The sequence below is a fragment of the Abramis brama genome, assembly GCF_963993115.1.
Source record: "Abramis brama genome assembly, chromosome: 9".
Taxonomy (NCBI): domain Eukaryota; kingdom Metazoa; phylum Chordata; class Actinopteri; order Cypriniformes; family Leuciscidae; genus Abramis; species Abramis brama.
The window spans coordinates 30,600,419-30,625,767 of NC_139971.1; the positions used below are offsets into that span (position 1 = coordinate 30,600,419).

Here is a 25,349-nt window from a genome sequence, read left to right on the forward strand (position 1 = left end):
AGTTTAAAGTAGTTTGGAGTTTAAATAAGTTTAAAGTTTAAATTAGTTTAAACTTTAAATTAGTTTGAAGTTTAAAGTAGTTTAAAGTAGTTTAAAGTTAAAAAGTTGTTGGGAGTTTTCTAGGCCTAGGGGGTTGCTAAGGTGTTCTGGGTGGTTTCTAGGTGGTTGCTAGGGTATTCTGGGTGGTTGCTAGGCAGTTACTAGAGTGTTCTGGGTGGTTGCTATGGTGTTGCTAGGCGGTTGCTATGGTGTTCTGGGCGGTTGCTAAAGTATTTTGGGTGGTTGCTATGGTGTTCTGGGTGGTTGCTAAGGTATTTTGGGTGGTTGCTATGGTATTTTGGATGGTTGCTATGGTGTTACCAGGCGGTTGCTATGGTGTTCTGGGCGGTTGCTAAAGTATTTTGGGTGGTTGCTATGGTGTTCTGGGTGGTTGCTAAGGTATTGTGGGTGGTTTCTAGGCGGTTGCTCGAGTATTCTGAGTGGATGCTAGGGTGTTGCTAGGCGGTTGCTAGGGTGTTCTGGGTGGTTGCTATGGTGTTGCTAGGCGGTTGCTAAGGTACTTTGGGTGGTTGCTAGGGTGTTCTGGGTGGTTGCTATGGTGTTACTAAGCGGTTGCTAGGCGGTTGCTATGGTATTTTGGGTGGTTGCTAGAATGTTCTGGGTGGTTGCTAGGCGGTTGCTAGGGTGTTCTGGGTGGTTGCTAGGGTGTTCTGGGTGGTTGCTAGGCAGTTGCTAGGGTGTTCTGGGTGGTTGCTAGGGTGTTTCTAGGGTCTAGGGTTTAATTGTTTAAACTTAAAACAATTGGGGGGACACTTATTTTAAAGATATATTGTCTTAATGTCTTATGCAGTGTTACTTCTATACATTTTAAGGATATTTTAATGGGTAAATAAGAAATAAATATTCATTAAAACTATGGGGTTTTTTTTGCCGGGTACACAAGAACATGAATTTACATTCGCTTCTAACTTTGCAAGTTTTATTCACACATGCATTCTGAAATGGGCATTTCGTAATGAAACAAATGTGTTTATCATTCTTTTATGAAATTAGTTTATATCATTTTCATTTCTATACTTATTTATGCATGGTATCTAACATTTATTTAGCATTAAACAAACTGTAAAAGATGAGTGATTACATCTACATTTGTATAATATAAGCTAATTCAAGCATAGTGACTTAATATTCTAAAAGTAGCTTGGAAAATTTAAATAACTTAGCAAAATCATCCATTACTATTTACAATGCACTTGTTTGCACAAGTTTCACATCAACTTTATTCGCATCGCAACTCATGTATCATTTAGAAGTCAGAGTTTTCTACATATAAAAAGTCTGCTCAAAACTCGTCATACAATATTTTTGGTCCCACTTAGGCCACATTATTGGCAATGGCACCATCAATTCCTGAGTGATATTATCACGTAACTCAGCGAATGTTTTTCCACAACATGATCATTTTTTTATCACAGATACACATACTGTACCATCTCCCATAAATTATAGAATCAACTAAATTCATGACAGGTTCGGTTCGATGTATGTCTTGCACTCTTTCCTGCAATCTATGGGATTTACTGTATGTAGGTGTGTATTTTGTTTGTATGAATCAATGCTGAATGGTAAGGTATTGATAAAAAGGCTTCAGAGCCTTAAACTCAGTTAGTCCAGGGTGGTCAAAAACTAATGATCACATGACTTATGTATCAAAGCAGAGTCAAAGGTCATGAGATGGCCTTGCTGCTAGAGCTGAGCCTGCTGGGTAAACGATTATGGCAGGGCCAGATCAATACTGAGGCCATGTGCAGCACTGGGGCTTATCAACTACCTCTTGACCCGTTTTTGTACATCTACAACCTACATGGGAGAAAACTCATAAAGTAGATTGCCATGGTACCAAAAAACAAAAACAAATATGTGTTGGCACACTTGGCAGCTGTTAGCACAAATATCTACCTCCAAACACACACATGAACACACAAACTCAAGGTCGGCCCAGTAGAAAGCTCTGCCACCTGGCCTTAGTTACAGAACTACCTTTCAGGCCAACAACCTATGTAGCCAACTCAGTGTACAACAGTAGTTTTAATGAATCCGAGACATGTAGCATTGTCAAGATGAATCCATGTAGAGTCTTTTATAAACACTTTTTTTTGACAGTTTAGAGTCTGAGAAAAGCCTTTACACTTTGCTGTCCTCTATGCTAGTTTGGAAATGTAGATGCGAACACTTGGCGAACAGCCAAGTTATTGCAGATGTGTGTCCCACTGTGTAGTATACATCTAAGGTGCATTCTTGCATTACTATGGCAGAAATAAATCTCGGTACTTAATTTATCTTCAAATTGCAGCTAGCTATATACTCCACTATATGTCCACAGTTGAAATCACTTGCTAATGCATGCTAATGCAAATATTGTAGATATCCATCATCCGATCAAAATCCATGTGAAAATACCTCATCTTTAATAAATGAAAATTATGTGTAGCGCAGCTCTATTAAGACTGTATAAGCACCGCCCCTCACTTAAATCCTGTGGTTGCTGGCCTGAAACTGCTGGCGCTGCAGTTGTGCAGCTGGTTATATTTTCTTAAATGAGACCTCACCTGAAGACTAATGCTAAGGCCTGCTGTAGCACCTCTTGTGGCAAAACTAATAATGCAGCATTCTTGTGTTGTGTTATGAAATGCATGTTTCAAATCCTCGATGCGTGAAATCAATGTTGCATAGGTTTTAGTTTTTGCATAGCTTAGTGTTTGCACATACTGTAGCTGTTTTGGGCCTGATAATTTCTACTGCTAACTATGCCTACTACACAATACTGGGTGCATTTAAAGGTAAATTATAAATGTTAAATGACAAACCGCTGGAATGCTTTAGGTTTAGCCCTAATCTAGTCCTTATATAAACATGTCCTTTTAAAACATTTGAAGTGTACAAACCTCAGCTGTGTTCTCGATGCAGGCGACCAGGGGCATCACTAAACCCATGAGCGACAGTCTGATCATGCTGAGGGACGAACAATGGAAACGAGTGCGCAGCATCCTCACACCGACCTTCAGTGCTGCCAAGATGAAAGAGGTAAGCTTTGCTCTCTTACCTAAACGTGCTAAACAAACATTAAAGCTGTTCGAAAAAGCAATTGTTCTTATTATGCAATCACATTTTATGGCCTTGAGTTTATAAATCAAGTGCAGCTCTGTTGGAGCAGGCTGGAACAAAATCTTGGACCTGTAGTGGATCTCATATTTCCATAACAGCCATTAAAATAGTTTTTAGAAGTTGCATAAGATTTAAATGATCGTCATAAGATGTGCAGATAAGTTCACAAGGTCACACATAAACGTGTGTAGTTTGAAGTTTACATGGCATTGAGAGTGAGCTCAGATATATATGTCTGTGGTATTGATGTGTTCCTGGATAACTACATGATAGTTTAATGTTGTTCAGGTCTTTTCCTATTTTTAAAATGTAATGGTTGATGTGTTGATCAAGGAACATGTTGAAAAATCTCAGTAAACCTCATCTGAGAGTCTTAAAGGCTGGGTAGGTGATTTGTTTCAGAAATGTTTGTGTTATGTTGGTTGAAAGTCTCTTCACATCCTGATAGCAATCACTAAGTTAATTGGTATAAATGTATTTATATGTGTATATAAATATAAATATAAATATATCTGTGGATGTTGTATAACCATAAAATGTTATATATAGCCTGTTAAAATTGTAAATTTTTGAGGGTGAGCAAAAACGCACCGTTTTGTGTCTGTTCCTTTAAATGCAAATGAGCTGCTGGTCCCAGCACAGAGGGCGGAGCTTCAACAGCTTGCACTCACACAGACCTGCACTGAAAATTTCAAGACCTTTTAGCCTTTTATGTTCAAACCGGAGTCAGACAAAGATGGAGAGACTCAAGAAGAAGTGACAACATGTAGAAGCAACATGACGTTTCTGAATGGTTAGGTGATGAATTTATGTAGCTTGTGTAGTTATCTTCTAGTCATTGATTAGCATATTCTGTCTTGATTAATCTATAAATCGTGTTCCGGGGGTGGGGTTTATGTAAATTTTAGGGTTGGTGATGTCACTAACCCAGGAGAAATGTTGCGTGGTCCCTACCAGCCGTTTGTTGTAGTCCTTAAAAAGCGATTTCTTTAAAAGCAAATATCTCCCTTTGCTTTGAACTTTGAGCGTTGTAACTTTGCAGATGTTGTTTATGCTCAAACAGCAACATTACACACTAACTAAAGTTAGAAAAGTGAAATCATAATCAACCACCCCTTTAACAAGCCTGTGTGTTTTCTCAGTCTCTTATCCTGTTCTGTGTCACTGGAGATTTGTTGTTAATGGAGACCGTATCAGGCTGCTTTCACAATGTGTAATTTTGGTGGAGCCTATTTGCACAATGTTTGTCATTACCTTTTTAAGCATTTTGGTGGAGCAGCGCCTGGACTCGCACACTGGACATGATAATAGACTATCGGTTTTCCCACAGTGAGAGATTGGAACTGAGAACTAAGAGAGTTTGACATTCATCTTTTTTGTATCTCACATGTGAGAGAGAGCAAATCAGTGTTTCCTCTTCAACAGCCTTGCACTTTACATGCACTCTTCTGATGAAATAAAACAGGAAGGCAGAAGAAAGTGAATAGGAAGGAAAGAGGTGTGGTAGTCAAGAGGAAAAGACAGATGAGAGAAAGATGAGGTCTCGATTTACTCTTTGAGAGGAGAAAAGCACAGTCGATTTAATTCACATGACATCACTGAGATCAAGAAAACAACATGAAGTTGTCTGCTGATGAGTGGCTAGACATATGATAGTTGTGATCAGAAGGTCTTGGATGACAGCAGTTAATTGCTGTTTGTCCTCTTGCTAACATGTTTTGAAGCGCCAGCCATCACATCTTACATCATAGAACAGGATCGATTCTCAATCGTTCAGCTGTGTCTCATGTGACTGACTCATTGTTCATTTACGAGCCGAATGATTGAACAGGATTAATAAGTCACAGATTAAACGAGTCCTGCTTTAAATTATGTTGTCAATGTTGATTGCTCCACTGAAAACATCTTGTAGTCTGGGGTGTAATCTGTGTCTTGGAAACTGACCCTGTAAGTTTTTGTCTTCTTTCAGCCTTGCCAAGAATTTCAGATGATTTCATCTCCTAATAAAGAAAGAAAAACTTTTGGGATATACTTGTGCAGTCAAGGCCAAAAATACTTTTTTTCTGCAATGTAATACAACCATGTTTCTTTTTGTATCCACAAGAGTTTTTCTTAAAAAATTACACACACGTAGTAGTACACACATAGAAAGACATTACACGTGTAACACAATGCTTAATCATAAAACAGATATAACATTACGATGTCCAGCAATCGATTTAAATAGTACATTGATTGGGTTTAAGTGGTCATTCAATCCGACTAGTTTAAGTGTGTATTTAAAGGGTTAGTTCACCCAAAAATGAAAATTCTGTCAGTAATTACTCACCCTCATGTTGTTCCAACCGCGTAAGACCTTCGTTCATCTTCGGAACACAAATTAAGATATTTTTGATGAAATCTGAGAGCTGGATCACTCCTCCATAGGCTGCTAGGTGACCGAAACTTGCTGGCCCAGAAAAGTTATTAAAGAGATCGTTAATATAGTCCAAGTGACTACAGTGGCTCAATCTTAAGTATATCAAGCGACGAAAATACTTTTTGTGCGCAAAAACAAACAAAAATAACGACTTTATTCCACTATTCATTTCCTTCTCTCTGGGACTCTAGTTGGTTCACGTAGTGTTTTTGCGCTGCGCGTCTTACACGTCACCACGTAGGCTCACAATTGGCCGACGCTGGTCATGTGTGTGAAAAAAAATAAATAATTATGCGTGTTGACGTGCAACACAGACGCGCAGCGCAAAAACACTACGAGGCCCAGAGAGAAGGAAATGAATAGTGGAATAAAGTCGTTATTTTTGTTTGTTTTTGCGCACAAAAAGTATTCTCGTCGCTTGATATACTTAAGATTAAGCCACTGTAGTCACTTGGACTAACGATCTCTTTAATAACTTTTCTGGGCCAGCAAGTTTCGGTCACCTAGCAGCCTATGGAGAAGTGATCCAGCACTCAGATTTCATCAAAAATATATTTAATTTATGTTCCGAAGATGAACGAAGGTCTTACGCGGTTGGAACAACATGAGGGTGAGTAATTACTGACAGAATTTTCATTTTTGGGTGAACTAACCCTTTATGTGGTCCAGGGGTAGAACTTTTGCCACGCGTGTCAGAGGTTCTGAGTTCTAATCCGCACTCATAGTTTTTTTTTTTTCATCAGAACCGATTATGTTTTTCAGTGGTTGTATATCAGGCAGGGACACTTTTTTGTGCTTTTTGTTTTCTAATTTCACCGGAACGAATAGAGAGCCTCTCCACAACGGATTGAAGCGCGCGTCTGAGTGAAGGCTGTGCGCGAGCCAGAAACATAGTATCCGCGCCACAGATCGCAGCGGCAACGAGCACTTTGATCAGTTGATTTAAAAAACAACACATTTCAGCGCTAGATCGCCTCTTATTTAAAAAACGAACGAAATGAATGTTCTGCTAGTTAACTGGAGATGTTTTGTTTATTTGTATTGGTACATTCGTGCCGCGAGATGTTTCAAAAGTGGTGGGGACAATATCGACCTTAGAAAATAGTGGTGGGGACATGTCCCACCCGTCCCACCCGCAAATTACGCCTATGTTTAGAATGTATGTAAAACTGCTTTTTCTGAGATGTTTATCAGATGTTTGTACACAACAGATGTTTTCCAGATTAAGCGCTCTTTAGCAGACATCTTAGAGACGTTACCTATGCTATCTGGGACCGGAATAATTTAGTGATCAACAACCAAAAAACAATAAAAGACCTTTGTCTAGATCACAGCTCTGCACACTCTGGGCTTCTCTCAACTAACGGCATTAGGTATCATAAATATCAATTATTATTAAAATGTTCTGTTTAAAAGTTTTGCCTTTGATCATCAGATTTTTTTTAAGATCACAAGAAACATACATTTGAGTGTTGTGGGTACCAAAGAATTTTACTAACAATCTTTCATTAAAATGTAATTGCATTGTTTGAAAAGAAAATTGCATTGCAAAAAAAAAAAAACCCTGCATGTTTGTATAGATCTACCTATGAACCAGTATGCATTAGTGATGTCTTTTCCCTCCTCCAGCTGAAATGGTATGAATGTCCATCAGGATTGTCAGAGGTGTGTACTTCTGTGAGAGGAGAAAACAGTGATTGTTCTCATTGTCTCACTTGCTCTCATACACACAGATATCCGTCACAGTGGAGTGACATTCACCCAAGCTAAATTCAGCATGGTGTGGCATCATTCAGGAGAAATCCGCACACATCACTCTCTATCTATCACAGTGTGAGAGAGAAATACTGCACAGTGCAAAGACACAAACTTCTAATGAGCTCGTAACCTTCTTTACAATCTGCTTTAATCCAAATCTCAGAGCTCCGTCTTAAAGCATGTCCATTAACTTAATTACAGTAAACAGAGCCATAATGTTTGCATTTTAAAACCCACAGTATCGAGACCTTCCACTGTTAAATATTAGCTGCATCTGGCGGAAGATTTTATGTGTAATAAAACTGGGACCAAAATTCAGCTTTCCTGAATGTTTAATGTATAACTGAGCTCCAAGTTGTGAGTGTGTGTGTGTGTTTGCAGAAGTGTAGGCAAGCACTTGCTGCCTGTATTGATTTTCATTAGCTGCGGTGTAGCGGTAGAAAGAGACAGTAGACACCTCTCCTGTCATTCTCCATCAGCCTTTCCAGTCGTCTTCATCTGCCTGCCTGCACGGAGTCAATATGCATCAACAAACACACACATGCATGCAAACACACACACACACACCTATTCATCTTATTTACCACCAAGTAAGGCTTCACTGAGATGTAATTTGTTCTAGTAAAACAGATAACTTGACCACAGGTGAATACAAAATGTGTTGGATAACAAAGCTTTTGCTTAGATTATATAGACACAATTTAGTTGCATTTGTGGGAGTCTAAATGCTGGAAATCCCAAATAAATGGGAAAATCGAGACTGGAAGTCATTTAAGATCTGTTTTGAGGCTTAATAGTGAGCAGCCCTTAGATTGCTCTTTAAGGGATCGTATGTGGTCATGAAATGAAGACTGTTCCAAAAGGTTGGAAATCTTTAGACAGCATCACATGTAACTTACATGACCATTCAAATGTTTTTGAAATAAGCCTCTCAATGCTCAAGGCTGCATTTATTTGATCAAAAACATTCAAATAGTAATAGTGTACATACATAGATACAGGTCCTTGAAATTGCTTGAATTTATTTTGTGCAAGAAGTTTCCTGGGAAAAAAAATCCATATTATTCCCTCCGGTCCGCTAATGTGTTATTTCACCAACACTTCGTGGCCTATGCATACTAGCTTGCCTGATTTACGTTAGTTACGTGCGTTAACGACTTGATTAACGCGTTACGTTAAGTGTTTCCCGCATGAGGTACTTTGTGTTGTACGTTGCCATGACGTTCACGCGCGCACGAAACTACTACGATGGAACCTCAACGTTTCACAGACACCAAAAATAGGCTGAAACGATGTAACCTTGCTCTCTCTTGAAATGTGTCCCCACATTAAGTCGTTGAATTTGAGGGTATTGGACCTGGAAAGTCCTTGAAAGGTCCTTGAATTTGAAATTAACCAAGGTGTGGGAAACCTGATTCTAATATGCTGAATTGATGCTCAAAAAACATTTCTTACTACCATTGTTGAAAACGGTTGTGCTGCCTAATATTTTTGGTAACAATGCAAAAGTTTTTGCTGTCAATTATGATCAGTTTGATTCAGAATATATTAATTTCTTTCAAAAATAGACTAGCTGGTAGTCCCGCTAGTAAACCACCTAACTGGCTAAACCTACCATGTTACAAAACAGTTATCACCTTAAGATGGTTAAGCTTGCTTTATCAGTTAGCAAGGATTTAAAAAATGTGCTATTTTACCTAATATTTTTGTGCGTTATTTATTTTTATGCTTATCATAATGTTATCTTAACAATATGCTAACATCAAACTCTATTGGAATCTATTGTTTTGATTGCTGGTTTATAGCATAAGACACTCCAATGCCTGCTTAGATTGTTCACTTGTACAACCTGCCTGAACTCGCCAGGCTAAAATAGCATGGATATTTATGGTAAATGGTGGTGTAGTCTATTACCAGGGTAACTAAAAGACTTGATGAGAAACAGCATGATAATCAGGTTTGGCTGAGTAATTGGATGCTGAATTGGTACCGCTGGCTTCATTGTGAAGTAGAATGTCCTGGAGATCTGGAAACAGAGCACCCTGTATATAGCATTTTTCCCTTTCGCATGCTTCTGTTCCTTCCTTTTATCTTTCTTACCTTCCTCTTATACAGACTAGTCCTGTATCTCTTTTCTCGCTTTCTCCTCCTGAGCAGACAGGATCAATAGGTCTCGTATATGAGCTGCTGGCTTATCACGGCTGCAGTCATGGGTGTCAGGGAGGAAAGCCATAGCCTTGAACACTGAGAGTGGACAACCTCTCATCTCACCCAGATACAGAGGAAGAGATTGCAGGCATGAAGAAGTGCAGTTTCGAGAATAGTGCATCCAGAGTACCTTAATCTGTCTCGAGCCCTTTGTGTCATTTCTTGTCCTCTGCTTATGAATGAATAGACCAAACCAAACAGGCCAGGCTATGTAGTCTGTTCCTTTCTGCCTCTTATAAAAGAAATGCAGTTTGAAAGCAAAAGAAAATATTTTAGGAGGTGTTAAATTAAAAAAGATTTTAAATGTTATTGCGGATGCTGGACTGCAATGCATATTTGTTATATGCACACGTGATAGACAAATTTTACCGTGGTATTCTTTGATGTTCTTTAGTGCACTATATATGTAAATACCATGGTATATTAATATGGTATTTGTTCAGCATCATACCATATATCAGACAAGCTCAAATTCTGGAAAGTCATGGAAATTAAATCTTGAAAGTCGGCATAATATGAATATTCACTCTATATAATTTGTAAATGCAAGTTATATATATCTTGTTGTGAATGATTCGTGCAGAAGTTTGAACTGTCTTTTTTATTAAAAATTATTATCTCTGGTCTCTTCAAGATATTGCTCTTGTGTTGAATAAAACTTTGATTACAAACATTTGTGAGCAAGTACTTTTGAATTAGTCAGTTGAACCAATTCACAAATTGGTCAAAATGATTCATTAATGATCATTCTGATTTGAATTGAGCAAATTCTCATTTAGTAGCTCACAAATGACTATAAGCATCATAGAAAAGTCATAGAAAGTTGTTAACTAAAAAATGTGGGAATTCTGATGGCACTTTTCACTTAAGATCACTGTACCACGGTACTGTCACAGATACACAACAGTATTTACAAATGGTGTTTTAAACTGTTTTGTGGTTCTTAATAAATATATCAATATATTAATCAGTTGTTTCTTAAGATCGTAAAATTGAGCCCTGTTCCCATTGGTCATGCTCTCTGGAATCAAAACCTGTTAATGGACTCGCCTCATGGCTATTTCCCATGTGCTTTTCAGGACAGATCTGGGGAAAGGGGAATTATACAATCAGCAGAGTCTACATTTATTCTGTGTTTTTTTTACTGTATTTATTCCTTGTTATTGGCTCGGCAGTAATTTGTTGTAATCCAAATCCTTTGTTCTTGTTTTGTGGTGCTTTACTGATTCTGATATCTTTGCAGATGGTTCCCCTCATCAACACGGCCACAGAAACATTACTGAGAAACCTGAAGAGCCACGCTGAGTCCGGTAACAGCTTCAACATCCACAAGTATGAGTTTCTATAAGTACTGTATATGTGTGTGAGCACATTATTCTTCTTAATATTTTTAGACATTGTGATGAGCTTTTAATAATGCAATGCATGTCTTTTTTGCAGGTGTTTCGGCTGCTTCACAATGGACGTAATTGCCAGTGTTGCGTTTGGTACGCAGGTGGACTCTCAGAACAATCCAGACGACCCCTTTGTGCACCAGGCCTCCAAATTCTTCGCTTTTACCTTCTTCAAACCCATCATGATATTCATTTGTACGTTCAACCACCACATCTAGAGCACAATCCCGGACAGCATTTATTTCTGTCTTGGACAGCTTGGAAAGTCCTTCCGACAGATGATAATATGAAACTTTTCATTATGCTGATATTGTGATTAGAATATTTATTATCTGAGTGAGAGAAAAAAGTAAAATTTTCTAACTGTGTCCCTTTTTTCCTGGGTTTGCTGTAGTGGCATTTCCATTTCTCCTTCAGCCATTTGCTGCCCTACTTCCCAATAAATCGAGGGATGAGATGAACTCCTTTTTTATCCAATGTATCCAAAAGATGATTAAACAGAGAGATGATCTTCACCCTGAACAGGTATGGCCATGAACAAACAAATTAATGAGACATCATCAGTATCAACCGCATAAACAAGCGTGTGGGTTGTTTGTTGTCTAAAGCGACGGCGAGACTTCCTGCAGATGATGCTGGACGTCAGAACCAGCAACAAGTGTTTGTCTTTGGAGCACTTCGACGTGGTCAACGACGCCGATGAGCAGTCTTGCACCGAACAGGGGATGGACAACGTACAAGAAGACGTTCCTGGAAACGAGTCCACCAAGCGCGTCCAGCAGAAGAGAATGATGACAGAAGATGAGATTGTCGGTCAGGCCTTCATCTTTCTGTTGGCCGGCTATGAGACGAGCAGCAACACGCTAGCTTTCACGTGCTACCTGTTAGCGCTCTATCCAGAGTGCCAGAAAAAACTCCAAGAAGAAGTGGATGAATTCTTCAGCAAACACGTGAGTTGAGATTAAAATGCCTGTTGTATTTAGAAACCGTTATTTATCTTATTCTCATTTTTGAGAATGCCTCTTTATTTCACATCCTGCACATATAATTAGTGGAATAACTGGCATTCTCTACAATGTTTTCAGAAGTCTTTTGTCATATTAGTTCTGGTGTGGGTGCCCAGAAATGCCATTATGATTCAGAAAATGCTTTTTGGAAATATTTGTTTTTGTCCTCCATCTCTTTTTGATGCATTATCTGCCCTTTAGAGAGTTGGAGTGTTTCTTCTCATCAGTTTTGAAGGTCTGCGTGAGCTGGCATGTTTCTCAGAAAACCATTAACTGTTAGAACTGTTTCATTTTAAATTTACAGGGCCCAGAACTAATGTTTTATGGGTGGGCCACATCTCAGCTGGGCCTAATGAGTAGACTATACTATAGGCTGCGAAAATGTTCAGAGACAGAAAATAGTGCACATAAATAAAAGGAAAAAATAAGAAAAAAGTTCACATACCCTTAACAGTGGGTAGGAAGAAAATACTTAAATATTGTGTCAGCTTAATAGAAATGAAATATTTGCCATACAGTATATGTTCCCATATTTAAAAAATTAATGTAATACATTATATTTATATTATATTACCATGATATTAAATTAATAATATTGTACCTACCATTAGTACTGTTAGATGTATAAACCTAAAAAACATTACAATTATAAATGATAAAATTGTTGAATGGATTCTTAAACACCTCTGGTTGGCCATTGCGTTCACATGCTCAACATAAATGTCTGTGATTGGCCATTGTGTTCACACGCTCAACATATATGTATGTGATTGGCCATTGTGTTCACACGCTCAACATATATGTATGTGATTGGCCATTGCGTTCACACGCTCAACATATATGTATGTGATTGGCCATTGTGTTCACACGCTCAACATATATGTATGTGATTGGCCATTGTGTTCACACGCTCAACATATATGTCTGTGATTGGCCATTGCGTTCACACGCTCAACATATATGTCTGTGATTGGCCATTGCGTTCACACGCTCAACATATATCTATGTGATTGGCCATTGTGTTCACGCACTCAACATATATGTATGTGATTGGCCATGTATGTGATTGGCCATTGTGTTCACACGCTCAACATATATGTATGTGATTGGCCATTGTGTTCACACGCTCAACATATATGTATGTGATTGGCCATTGTGTTCACACGCTCAACATATATGTATGTGATTGCCTACAGTGATCAACGCTTCAAAAACATGTTGTCTTCACTGAGCGCTAACACAGATACACAAAGGAGCGTTCGAAAGCAGGCGTCTATCAGCGGATCCGTCTATCAGTGGATATATTAGGGATCCGCTGATCCGCCTGCTTTCAAACGCTCCCATGTGTATCTGTGTAAGCAGTTCATGCCATGCAAGAGTCTGTGCCACAATGATAGGTTGTTGTAGAGGGTTGCCAGGGTGTTGCTATGTGGAGTTCTGAGTTATTTTTAGCATGCCACGGTTCGGTTCCTAGGATGTTTTAGGACGTTGCTAGGGCGTTTGTTTCTGAGGTGTAAATCTAGGAAATGCCAGGGAAAGCAAAGAACACAGCTCTCCTCAACAAACCAATCAAGTTGTTAAAAAGTATAGTGGTACTTGGTTTAGCAAACACCACTAATAAAAAGAAAGACAGCCAGATGGGTTATATTTGAAATAATATCAGAAAAGCTGCAGCATTGTGACAGTTATAGGAGGCTTGTACAAGTGTTCAGTTTGCAGTAAATCTGCTTAGATCATTTACTCTCCTCTATAAATATAGTGCCAGTTTGCTGTGATGATGGCGGTTCTGCTGATTTGATGTCTTATGTTTGTGCATAATGTGCATACTCATGAAAGACAGAGATGGATTCTTGATTGATTCTCTGAAACCTTGTAATCTGTGCCGCAGAGCGCTTGAGAGGGGTTGATGGTGATGAGAGGAGGAGGGTCAGATGTGGAAAGAAGAGCCTCTAAATCAGCTTACATTATTGGGGGAACATTCTGGCTCTCTCTCGTTTGCTTTTTCATGTTCGTTCCCCATTATCTCAAGGGATCACACTTCCCTTCGGTCTGAGCTTCTACCATCTCAAATAAACAAAACACTTTGCAAGATTCTGCATAATGCGTTTTTAATGGAATCCGTGGAAATAAAGAGTATATGTGTGTGAACTGCTAGACAGGAGAATAAAGAAATGGAGAGAATATAATCAATATTTAGTAGTTCGCCAAGACTTATTATTGCTCATACTTAGGGTTTTAGGGAATTAAACACACCTCTAACCTTTAGTAAACATAAAGTCACTCATTTTTGCTGCAAAACATGAGCGATACTTTAAATTATGCAACTTGTTGCAGTAAGATGTGCTACTATTTTTTAACAGATCTGTTTTTTGCCAATCCTCAAGCCATTTCTAGTTGGCAGAATTTCTTCAAGCACGAATTCTTAAACTTGAGATTTTAATTGAATATTTCAATTACACATTTGCATGTTCATGGTTCTTTAATGTTGGTTAATGGTCGCATGGCATGGAGGTAAACAGTATATTTCTACATCTTTTTGGGGTTTTTATTTTGATTGTTTTTAATTTTAAAATCATTTATTTATTTTTGTGAGAGATTGTTAGCTTTTTGTCAACTCAACAACCCCCTCACTTCCACCGTTTTCAACTAAACAACACCATTTTCAACTAAAAACTGACAACTTTTTATGCGTTCTGGCCGTTCATTTACACGACAACAGCATTTTGGAGGCCTAAAAACACAAACTTTTGGAAACGGGTTTCAAACTGCATGTTTTTGCAAATGATACCATTATTGTCTCTGTGTAAACTACAAAAATGTATACATTTTTACGCCATTTTTTGTTTTATTCAAAGCTTATGACATAGATATCTTTTAAAATTATACAATATTTCATTTTAAAAAATGTATTAAATAACTAATACTGAATATTATCGATTAATCATTATTATTATTGACACCAGTTTTTTTATTAATTGGTGGGTTTTTTTTATTTATTAAAATTGCATTTCATTTTATTTGACAAATAACATTTTAGTTTTTGTCAATTTACCGCTGATACTAGCAATGGGCGCCGTCAAGCACCAATTATATTTTCTACAGAAAATATAGAAATCCAGTTTCATTTTGCTGTCTGTCATCATATCCGTCAGCCAATTTTCTCATTTCACGATGAAGTTTCAGAGCTCTCACTTTTGCTTTCTCTCTAATGGTGTACACTTGATGAACCTGCATCTCTTGAATTCTGATACCTGCAGCTGAGGCCTGGCAGCCGCCCATCGGAGAAAGGGATCAAACACGGCATTAGTTCAGCTCTGCGTCCTTCTGTCTACTCTTTCATCTCCTTCGCTCATTCTTCTTGCCCCCCTCCCCCCTCCCCTTCTGCTTCTCTTTCAATTTAAGCACTCTCTTTCCACTTCTAATTTCTCCTCTCTGGAAGTCGGGGTCTTTTTCAGAGTGGATTAATGTTCTGCGGAGCTTTTAGGGGGATCGTTTATCTTTAGTACTGTAGATTGTGTAGAGATCGTATGAGAGTATCCTTGGAAAATAGAAGAAATATGAGGGTGTTTTTCTTTTGTGTTAATGTATACTCAGTCCTGTTAGTCTAAAAAATGTGGTCTGAGGGATTTCTCATGGTAATGCATCATTTATTTGATGGTTTTCTTATGCAACACATCTGGCAAAGAGCACATCACGCTAACTCGTCGCACTTTACATTTTGAGGTTAGCTGATCCCCAGGATGGAAAATAAACTGAAGAGATTTTTTTATAAACCCACTTGCCATGAAGTTTTCAAATAAAAAAAGCTTATGGCAGAAGTTATAAAAGCAGTAAGCATTACAAACAGCACAATAAAACTCAAGCTCAGCCTTGGCCATGTCTCATGACTCCTCGCGTCCTAAGTCGACTGTATAGCAGGCAATAACTTAATACTGTCTTTATATCAAGCTGCTGGGGATCCATCCACAAAGACATCTGGCCTGGTTTTTAGTGAAGGTCAGTCTCATCTGCTATAATGTCTATCAGCGCTATCGTGTTTAGCTCAGTGTCTTCAGCTCCTCCTTCAGAGTGCTTTTATTCACTAAACGCCCCTCACCGTGTGCGTCCCGCTCTCAGTTTTTGGCTCTAAAAAGCTTCTCAAATGTCACTCTCCTCACACATCCTGCGAGAGGGCGCTGAAAGTGTTTCGTACTAAAACGCACTAGAGTGTAACACCACCGAGGGTGTCAACCTGTTTCCCGTAAGAAATAATATTTAATGATTTAAAAGTAATTTAAAGCTCATTTAAAAATGTTCCTTCCCACTGAAATAAAAATAAATTCTCTCTGCCATAGCTACCAGATATCATTTGTATGTACATAAAGATTCAAATATGATGCATCAAGGCTAGTTACACTATGTTTGATATCAAATGAGATTTGAGAGTTAGGGTGAGCTGAATATTTTTTGTGAATACGAAAAATCGATCCTATTGCTTGTGAAAACCTGGAATATCGTATTGACTTGTTTATGCTGTTTTTTTTTTCTTTTTCTGTATCAGTGTTATTATGTTTTACTTTTTATTGTAGTTTGTTAGTTTTATTAATATTTTGAATTAGCTTGTATTTCTATATGTTTAGTTTTCATGTTTATTTTAGTTTAATTTTTAGTAATTTTGTTATAATTTTTTTTTTTTTGGACTTTTTAAAATATTGTTATTTAGGTTACATTTTATTTTTATTTTTACATTTTAAATTTTAGTTTAGTTATTATGTATTTCTCCAGTTAATAATTTTAGCGCTTAAACTTTTTTCAGTTTATTGCCTAGGCAACATTTATAATTTTCATTTATAGTTTAAGATTTTGCTTACATTTTATTTTAAGGTGTCTTTTGTTCCAATGTAATTATATATATATTTTATACTGAGTAATATTAATTAACTACATATACCCACTATAGGGTTAGGGTAGGATTAGGGTTTGGTTTAGGGTTAGTTGTATGTAATTATGCTTAATTTATAGTCATTACTATAATTACATGTAACCTGTAAGGACAGTGTAAAATGAAGTTACCAAGTTTTTCAACTAATATTTTTATTTTATTTCAATTAACATAAATGTTTTTAATAGTTTTAGTTAACAATAATAACCCTGTTTTAAATAGTTACAGCATCTGGTCACTGGAAAAGAGCAGCTTAGTAAATAATGACAGAAATTTTGTTTTTGGGTGAACTATCCCTTTAAGAATCTGTGGAGGTGACTGTGATAAATTACCAGTTCTTGCTTGCACACCCATGACCTTAACAAACAATATGTCAAGGGTGAATTCTGGAATTACTGTCATCGATTTGCCAGTTTGATTTTTTTACCAGTGGGACAGTTTAAGTGGCAAACACGTAAATGCCTTGCTCGACTGACTCAGTGAATGTGTCACCGGCTGCACGCATTGTATCTGCCGGTCTAGCCTTTCATTTTCCCCTCTTGGGCTGCGTGGTGCCTCCCCGGGTGCCCGTCATTAATTTGCCTTTTTTATCTGCATAAATAACAGGGAGCTGAAGCGGAGCGCTACCTAATGAGTCATCCAGAGGTGGGAGATGGGGGCAAAGGGGCCAAAAACTGAGCAAAATTACATGTTTCCAGCTAAGACCTCTCCCACAGAGAAAGAGAGAAAGGGAGAGAGATGAAGGGCGGAAGGAAGACGACAAATGCATGTTTTTTCTCACTTTCTTTTTTCAGGAGAAGGGATACAATTGGGTGAAAACATGTTTGGGTCAAGGACAAAAAAAAAAAAAAAAAAAGTTCAAAAGTACGTAAGGTCAGTAAGTTTTATAATGTTTTTGACTAAGTCAAAAGGCTGCACCAAGGCTGCATTTATTTAATCAAAGTAAAACAGTATTGTGGTACAATATTGTGAAATATTATTACAATTTAAAATAACAATTTTATCTTTCTGAATAGATTTTAAAATGTAATTTATTTCTGTGATGGCAAAGCTGAAGTTTCAGCATCATTTACTCCAGTCTCCAGTCACATGATCCTTCAGAAATCATTCTAATATTCTGATTTGGTGCTCAGGAAACATTTCCTATTATTAGCAATGTTGAAAACAGTTGTGCTTTGAATTGAAAGTTTAAAAGGACAGCATTTATTTGGAATAGAAATCTTTTGTAACATTAGAAATGCCTTTACAGTCACTTTTGATCAATTTAATGCATCCTTGCTAAATAAAAGTTAATTTCTTGGGGAAAAAAACTTACTGGCCCCAAACTTTTAAACAGTAATGTATATTTACAGTTTTTGTGACACTAACATTTTATGGCATTTAAAGGAGAACTCCGGTCAATTTTAACATTGAGCTCATTTTTTTGTAAATTTGGAGTGCTGTCAGTACAGAGAACAACGACAAAAATCGGTGTTTCCTACACCGTGTTATCCTCTTTTTAAAATTTGCACCCTGTTGACTTCAATGGGGCAAGTTTTAAACCTGCTTTTAGCCTCTTAACATAAACATCCTGTTTTCGGTCGAAGTCCACAGTAGTCGACTGTCGAGTTCACGCGCATAGGTTTAGTTACCTATGATCACGCGCGTGAACTCGACAGTCGACTACTGTGGACTTCGACCGAAAACAGGATGTAAATACAGGCATGTGCTCTGGCCGAATTAACTTCATTTTTATTCATATCTTTCACATCTACTGCAGTCAGATTCACCGTGTTCACTCTGAAGGAATCACTCACATTGGCTGTGCACTTGTAATGACACATCAAGGATGTTAAGAGGCTAAAAGCAGGTTTAAAACTTGCCCCATTGAAGTCAACAGGGTGCAAATTTTAAAAAGAGGATAACACGGTGTAGGCAACACCGATTTTTGTCGTTGTTCTCTGTACTGACAGCACTCAAAATTTACAAAAAAAATTAGCCCAATGTTAAAATTGACCGGAGTTCTCCTTTAAGCACATTTTATCTCCCAAATGTTATTACTGTAATACATTTTTTTTAATACAGATTAGTTTTCTTTTAACATGTTGCGAAAAAAATTGCTATAGTGTATAAATGCTGATGTGAAAGAGTCGTTGATTAGCGCAGTCTGCTAAGATGAATTTGACTTCTAACATGCAAACCATCCGTTGCAAGCATTAACACTGGCAGGAATTTCCCGTCAGTGCAAGAGACAACTTATTTCTTCAAAAAAGTCTTGGACTGATATATGCTACTCACCCTCATGTCAACCTGTATGAGAAAATGTAAATATTTGTACTGAAAAAGAACACAAAAGCACCATAAAGATGTTCTGAATGACTGATGTGCTGCATTCCAAGTCTTTAGGAGTCATACGATAGCCAATTTTTTTAACAATTTATATCCAAATCTATCGATCTTAAACGATCATATGACTTGAGAAGACTTGGGTTATAGTTCAAGAGTCACATGGGACACTTTTATGGTGCTTTTGTGTCCTTTTTAATGCTTAAACGTAGGTTAGTCATATGGGACATGATGAGGGTTATCAGAGTAAATTATGACAGTTAATTTTTGGATGAACTATTCTTTTAAAGATACGGTCAGCGGAGTATGTTGTTGGGAGGAAGAGAGAGAGTGAAAAATCCAGGGAGCATGTGTTGGTGGTTCAGAATCATAATGCACAATTCAGCACCTGTGAAGAAGCTGGAGATAATGAGTGAAAGAGGACATCCGCTGTGAAAACACAGAGGAAGGGTGAAAATAGCAGTGAAAGCTGGCAAAAGGATGAAATAGAGGGACGGAGAGCGAGCGAGAGCAGCCGGTAGCTAGCCTTTCCTATCTGTGAATAATTCATTGGTGACGTTCCTCTGAGGCTCGGCCTCCAGGCGGCTCTTTCCCTCATTCAGAGCAGTGATGGGCTCGTCTCCCCTCCCTGATAGCGCTCCAACCTGAATAAAGCGCTTGATTCACCCCCGCTAAATTCAATAACACACCCTTTGATCCTTCCGGAACCGCAGCTCTGTATCTGTCGGTTCCCATTGATGTGGCTTTTGGCTGTCTCATTCCTAATGCAACAGCCTTGCCTCTCGGATTTGGAACTTAGGAAATTATGTATACACTGCTTACTTGAATTAATGTAAACAGCATGCTTGTGTTTCTAGTGCAGTTTATTCTAGTCGGGCCATCTTTTATCTTTCAGTTTAATGCGTCATGTGTGCAGATCCATGAAGAGAACAAAAGAAAGAGAGAGAGAGAGAAAGGCTAAAATAGGCTTCAAGGTGTTTAGTGTTACAAAACCTAGTGAGCTGCCTATAATGCATTTTAAGGCATCATACTAAGTGCACTTGTTCTGATATCTTATTTGGGCCAAATTCAAAGATGGCATCACATGTATGGTCTGTGCCTGTGGATAAGATAAGATAATCCCATAATGTATTGTGAAAAGCTCATAAACAATGATCTAAGATGACAAAGCTAGAGAAATTATATAAAAATTATCAATAAAAAGTGATTTGACCATTTAAAAAGGCACTATTGTACCCACAACTTTTGTGTGCTGTGTATTTTTATTCGTTTTAGATTTCCACAGTGTTTATTTAGCAAGATGCTGACACGTAAACTATGTACTCTGCCATCTAGTGTGTGAATTTGATGGTGTCATCTCAAAAATCATATTGAATACTTGACTGAATATTGAATATGTTGTAAACATACATGAATGATGTTACATTATTATCTGCTGCGCAACTCATCCTATACAATTATTTTTGTTATTGCTGATAACTGGTAAATGGCCGATTTTGTCCACCAAAAAAAAATAATAATTAAAAAGGGGATCTGTAAGATTTTCTTTTTATATATATAAAAAGAAAGAAATTAATACTTTTATTCTGTAGAGAATTTTTTTTTTTAATGTTAAAGGATTCTATTTCGAATAAATGCTCTTCTTTTGCACAAATACATTAACCAGCAAAACTGTTATGATAACATTGAGCACCGAATAAGCATATTAGAATGATTTCTGAAGGATCATGTGACGCTGAAGACTGGAGTAATGATGCTGAAAATTCAGCTTTGCCATCACAGAAATAAGTTACATTTTAAAATATATTAAAACAGAAAAGAGTTATTTTAAATTGTAATAACATTTCACAATATTGCATTTTTTACTGTATTTTTGATCAAATAAATGCAGCCTTGGTAAACATAGGAGAGTTCTTTCAAAAACTTTAATAAAATCTTACAGACCCCAAAACTTTTGTTCGGGATAGTGTAAATAAAAGAACTAAGCTCAGGTTTTTTTTAAATGCTACAAGTAAATTTTAGACTCTTTTATAGGACACATCTACTAATTGTAATTAAAACCTAGTTTTAACATTATTATCAGCACATTAAACTAGGATAGCAGAAAGTATCAAAAGCTTTGAAATGTTACAGACATCAGCTTTAAAGTTTCTAGACCTGCTACTGCACCAAGAAAATGTTGAGATCAGTCATTAATTTGCACAAGTGTGTATTTGTGTGTATGCATGAAGCTGCTCTATCCACTGCTTAAGGTAATGCTTTATGCTACTATTGTGCTTCAGGTTAAAGACAGCAGAGAAAAAAAGAGAGAAACACCCCCTCTGGATGTAGAAAAGGAAGGGCAAAGTGAGAGCATCAAGATTTCTCTCTGTTTTACTCTCCCCCTTTCGTTCGTTCTCTTTCCGCTCCCTTCTCTCCCCAGGGCGGTATAAGCGGAGCAGGATTGAGCTAAAGTACGTGAGGCTGCATACGTCATACTGAGTCCTCAAACCGAGATATTTTAATCCCACCTACAAGCAGCAGGTCATCTGTACTTTTTCAAGTGCTCTACATGTCCCAAATGACTTCTCAAGCAGACACACATAAGGCATGTGCATTCATGCACAAACAGTCACGGTCCACTGCGTCAGCCCCCTTACCTAACAGGGTTTTCATATCAACCAACATTGTATCGAATAAAGAGGCACTTTCGCTAAGTTTCCTCTGAACAGATGCCTCAATTGTGTCGTTATGTTGTTGATACTGTGGAAGGAGCGATATGACTCCCTTGTTTGTTATTTGGTCTGTGTGCCGTCCGTTTCGATCTCCACCGCATGTGTAATGGAACAGAGCAGATGGAGTCATCAAACCACTGCTGCCACTGTAGAAGGACCGGAGAATACGTACAGTATGTAAGGCCCCTTGAGACAGGAAGGAAGGAGACTTGTAATGTGCCTGATTTAAGCAACCATAACAAATCCTCCACCAGTCAGCTGCATCTCAAACTGACACGTGTGTCGAATGTCAACAGCTAATAGATGCTTGCCATTGTTAGAGAACCACCTTCGCCGGGGCTCCGGGGGGATATGCAAATGACTGTGGCAATGAAATTGTGTTTTATTATTTACCTGCCATCGTTTGGCTTATTCAAATACAACGTGCATGTATTATGCATGATATATGTATGTAGGGGTGTGCTAAAATAGATTTTTTTTAAATCAACTTGTCGAAATTATCAGTCTTAAGGACATTTTGTATAACTAGGCTGGTTTGACTTCACCTTAGAGCCCTGCACGGGCCTCAAATCTAGGCCCGAGCCCGGCCCTGGCCCGAGACGCCCAAGCCCTAGTCCGACCCGTGTCCGACAGCTCATCAGAATTATCAGCCCGAGTCCGACCCGAGCCCGTTTTTTTTTTTTTTTTTTTTTTTTTTTTTTTTCACAGCGGCAGACTGCCATTAAAATATGTCCGTTTTGTTAGTTATGTTTCTTTTCTTTTCATTTCTTTATTAAGCTAATTTAGACAAATGTTTGGAGCATTTAAAAAAAAAAAAAAGACGGCCAAGCAAGCCGAGCCAACAGCGAGTAAAACATGTTTGATCAATTTAGCCTCTCAAATCAACGCTAACACTTTACTTAGCTACAATAAAATCCATAGATATAAAACACTTCAAGCATATCACACAGACAGTTAGTTTAATGTTTATTTATTAAACCACAGTGAGTATTTTTTTTTTTGAAATACTGAGGCAGGCTCAGGCTGCTCGCAACAGCGCTCGCAAACGAAATGAGCAATAGTCAATCTAAACAAATTAAATTAAATAAATCAAAAACAAACTTGCAGGTTATCTTACCTCAAAAATGCACAACAGAACATGGCCATTCTTTTTTCCAGTAGTTTCCAACAGTTAAACGAAAATAAAGTCCAATCAAACAAAAAGTTAGAATAGTCTCTTACAGAGCATCGTGGAGAAAAAGAATAGCATCCACAGTGGAAGATTTTAACCCAGTCCTCTCTTCTATCACTCGCGATTTTTTTCTTAATATTCTCCATTATTTGCACATGAGGTGAATCGTTGGTTCCGCTGACGGGAAACCACCTGTGAGTGCGCATGCGTGCGTGCGACTGTCATGTCAATCATATGTCAGTGTAATTATAAGATTATGAAAGTTATGAGGTTATTAAATGTCTTTCTATGTTTGTTTTTCTATTGTCGACGTCAACTTCTCATATTTTTATTTATTTATTAATGTCTAAAAATATAAAAAGAAGGATAACTCAAAAAAGGCCCGAGGCCCGGCCCGCATGTGAACTATGACGTGAAAATTGGCCCGAAGCCCGGCCCTAGGGGCTTAAAAAAGTCGGGGCCCGTCGGGCTCGGGCTGAAATGCAGGGCTCTACTTCACCTGACCCCAGTTGGGCACATTTCTTAAAGGATTATTATTTTTTTACTTAAGAAACGCTCTGGAGTCAAAAACAACCAAATGGATTGTAATTTTAGAGTTTACAATTTTAGATTTATTTGAATTTGAATGTAAATCTATGATTTGTAAATATATATAAAATGTATATATATATAAAATGTATATATATATATAAAATGTATATATATATATATATATATATATATATATATATATATATATATATATATATATATATATTCAAAAACAATTTCAAAGTCTGTCAACCATTCATCTAAACACACACACACACACACACACATATATATATATATATATGCTGTTGCTCTGACAGAATCACAGACGGTTCAGTTCAACAGTATATGCAGCACTTTGAGAATAACTACAATGTATTTTACTAAAAATCTAGATTTATATATATATATATATATATATATATATATAAATCTAGATTTATAGATTTATATAAATCGAGTCAGTCAGTCTAACTAATCAACTAGTCGTTTTTGTACGAGTCAACCATCCTGACCCGTCTCTAACAGCATCCTCAATGAACATGTAATTACAATCTGTACTCTCTGAGAAACATGCAATAATTGAATAGTCTGCATTGCATGCATAATAAGTGAAGGTAAGCATTCCTGTCTGGCGGAGGCAAAGGTGACCGAAACCGAAGATTTGCATCCACCGTAATGAGCATTTTAGCTGCACTCTGGCAGAATCATGATGGCAAAAACCCCTCATAATTGCTTTTGCGGCAGGGAGCCTCATGACCTGTCATTTGATTGTCCATTACGGCTGTATTTTCCTGCACATTGAGTCAAACTGAGTAAAAGGTGTCCGGTTGTGTGGTGGGGGGTTAAATCCCGGAGGCCGCGCTGGGCCGGAATAGCTCTATCACAGACACACACGGCAGGGCCATGTGAAGAACATAATGAGCATCAGGCACATGGAAGAGACGCGCGGCGGGTTCATGCCCTAGCAGAACGGGCTGCCTTGATAAAGCCCAATCATTGTAAATGAAACATAGATGCACCACTACCCAGCATTCCCAGCTATAGATTGGATATTTTCATTCTAAAATCTCCTGATGCTTCTCTAAACATTGGGCTAGAACCGTTCAAACCTTTAAAACTTTTGAATTAATAAAAGGAAATTCACACGGAAATCCCATTCTTTAAAGCTGACCAATCAGCTGCAAGAATCCGAGACCACAATGCCAATGTTATTGCAAAAATGTGTTTCATTCGGGTTTTGGTTTTGTGGAGAATTAGGTCCATCTGCTGTGGCTTTGTTGTTGTTTGTTTTCCCCACCATTGTGCTTCAGAAGCTCTAAAGTATTTTTTTCTCTCTCTCAACTGCACTAAAAAGAGCCTTTCTTAAGATATATATTTATATATATATATAGATAGATACAAGGTATTTTACTAATATGATGCTTTACTAATATTTACAGCAATATTAAAAATTATTTAAACATTTTTGTATAAATATATAGACAGTAAAAAACAAACTAAAAATGCTGACCCATAATTTTTAGTAAAATACCTTGTAGTTATTCTCAAAGTGCTGCATATACTGTTGAACTGAACCGTCTGTGATTCTGTCAGAGCAACAGCATAATTGTTGCATTACTTTTATACCACTACATATTGTAGATACTGTATGTTGTCATCTGCACAATTAAAATTTGATGGCCATAACTCTCTCTGTTGTATAATAGCGAAGAAGGCTTTAGTTGAACTTGACC

General features: G+C 37.6%; 1 protein-coding gene across 2 annotated transcripts in view; it reads left to right on the forward strand.

Annotated features, from left to right (window-relative positions):
- Positions 1-25,349, forward strand: part of tbxas1 (thromboxane A synthase 1 (platelet)) — a 74,028-nt gene that overhangs the window by 41,618 nt on the left and 7,061 nt on the right. For both annotated transcript variants that reach the window (XM_084124138.1, XM_084124137.1), the window contains 5 exons: positions 2,968-3,084; positions 10,794-10,882; positions 10,991-11,139; positions 11,339-11,469; positions 11,553-11,894. In XM_084124138.1, coding sequence (XP_083980264.1) covers positions 2,968-3,084; positions 10,794-10,882; positions 10,991-11,139; positions 11,339-11,469; positions 11,553-11,894 — 828 coding nt within the window. The remainder of the gene's footprint in view (positions 1-2,967; positions 3,085-10,793; positions 10,883-10,990; positions 11,140-11,338; positions 11,470-11,552; positions 11,895-25,349) is intronic.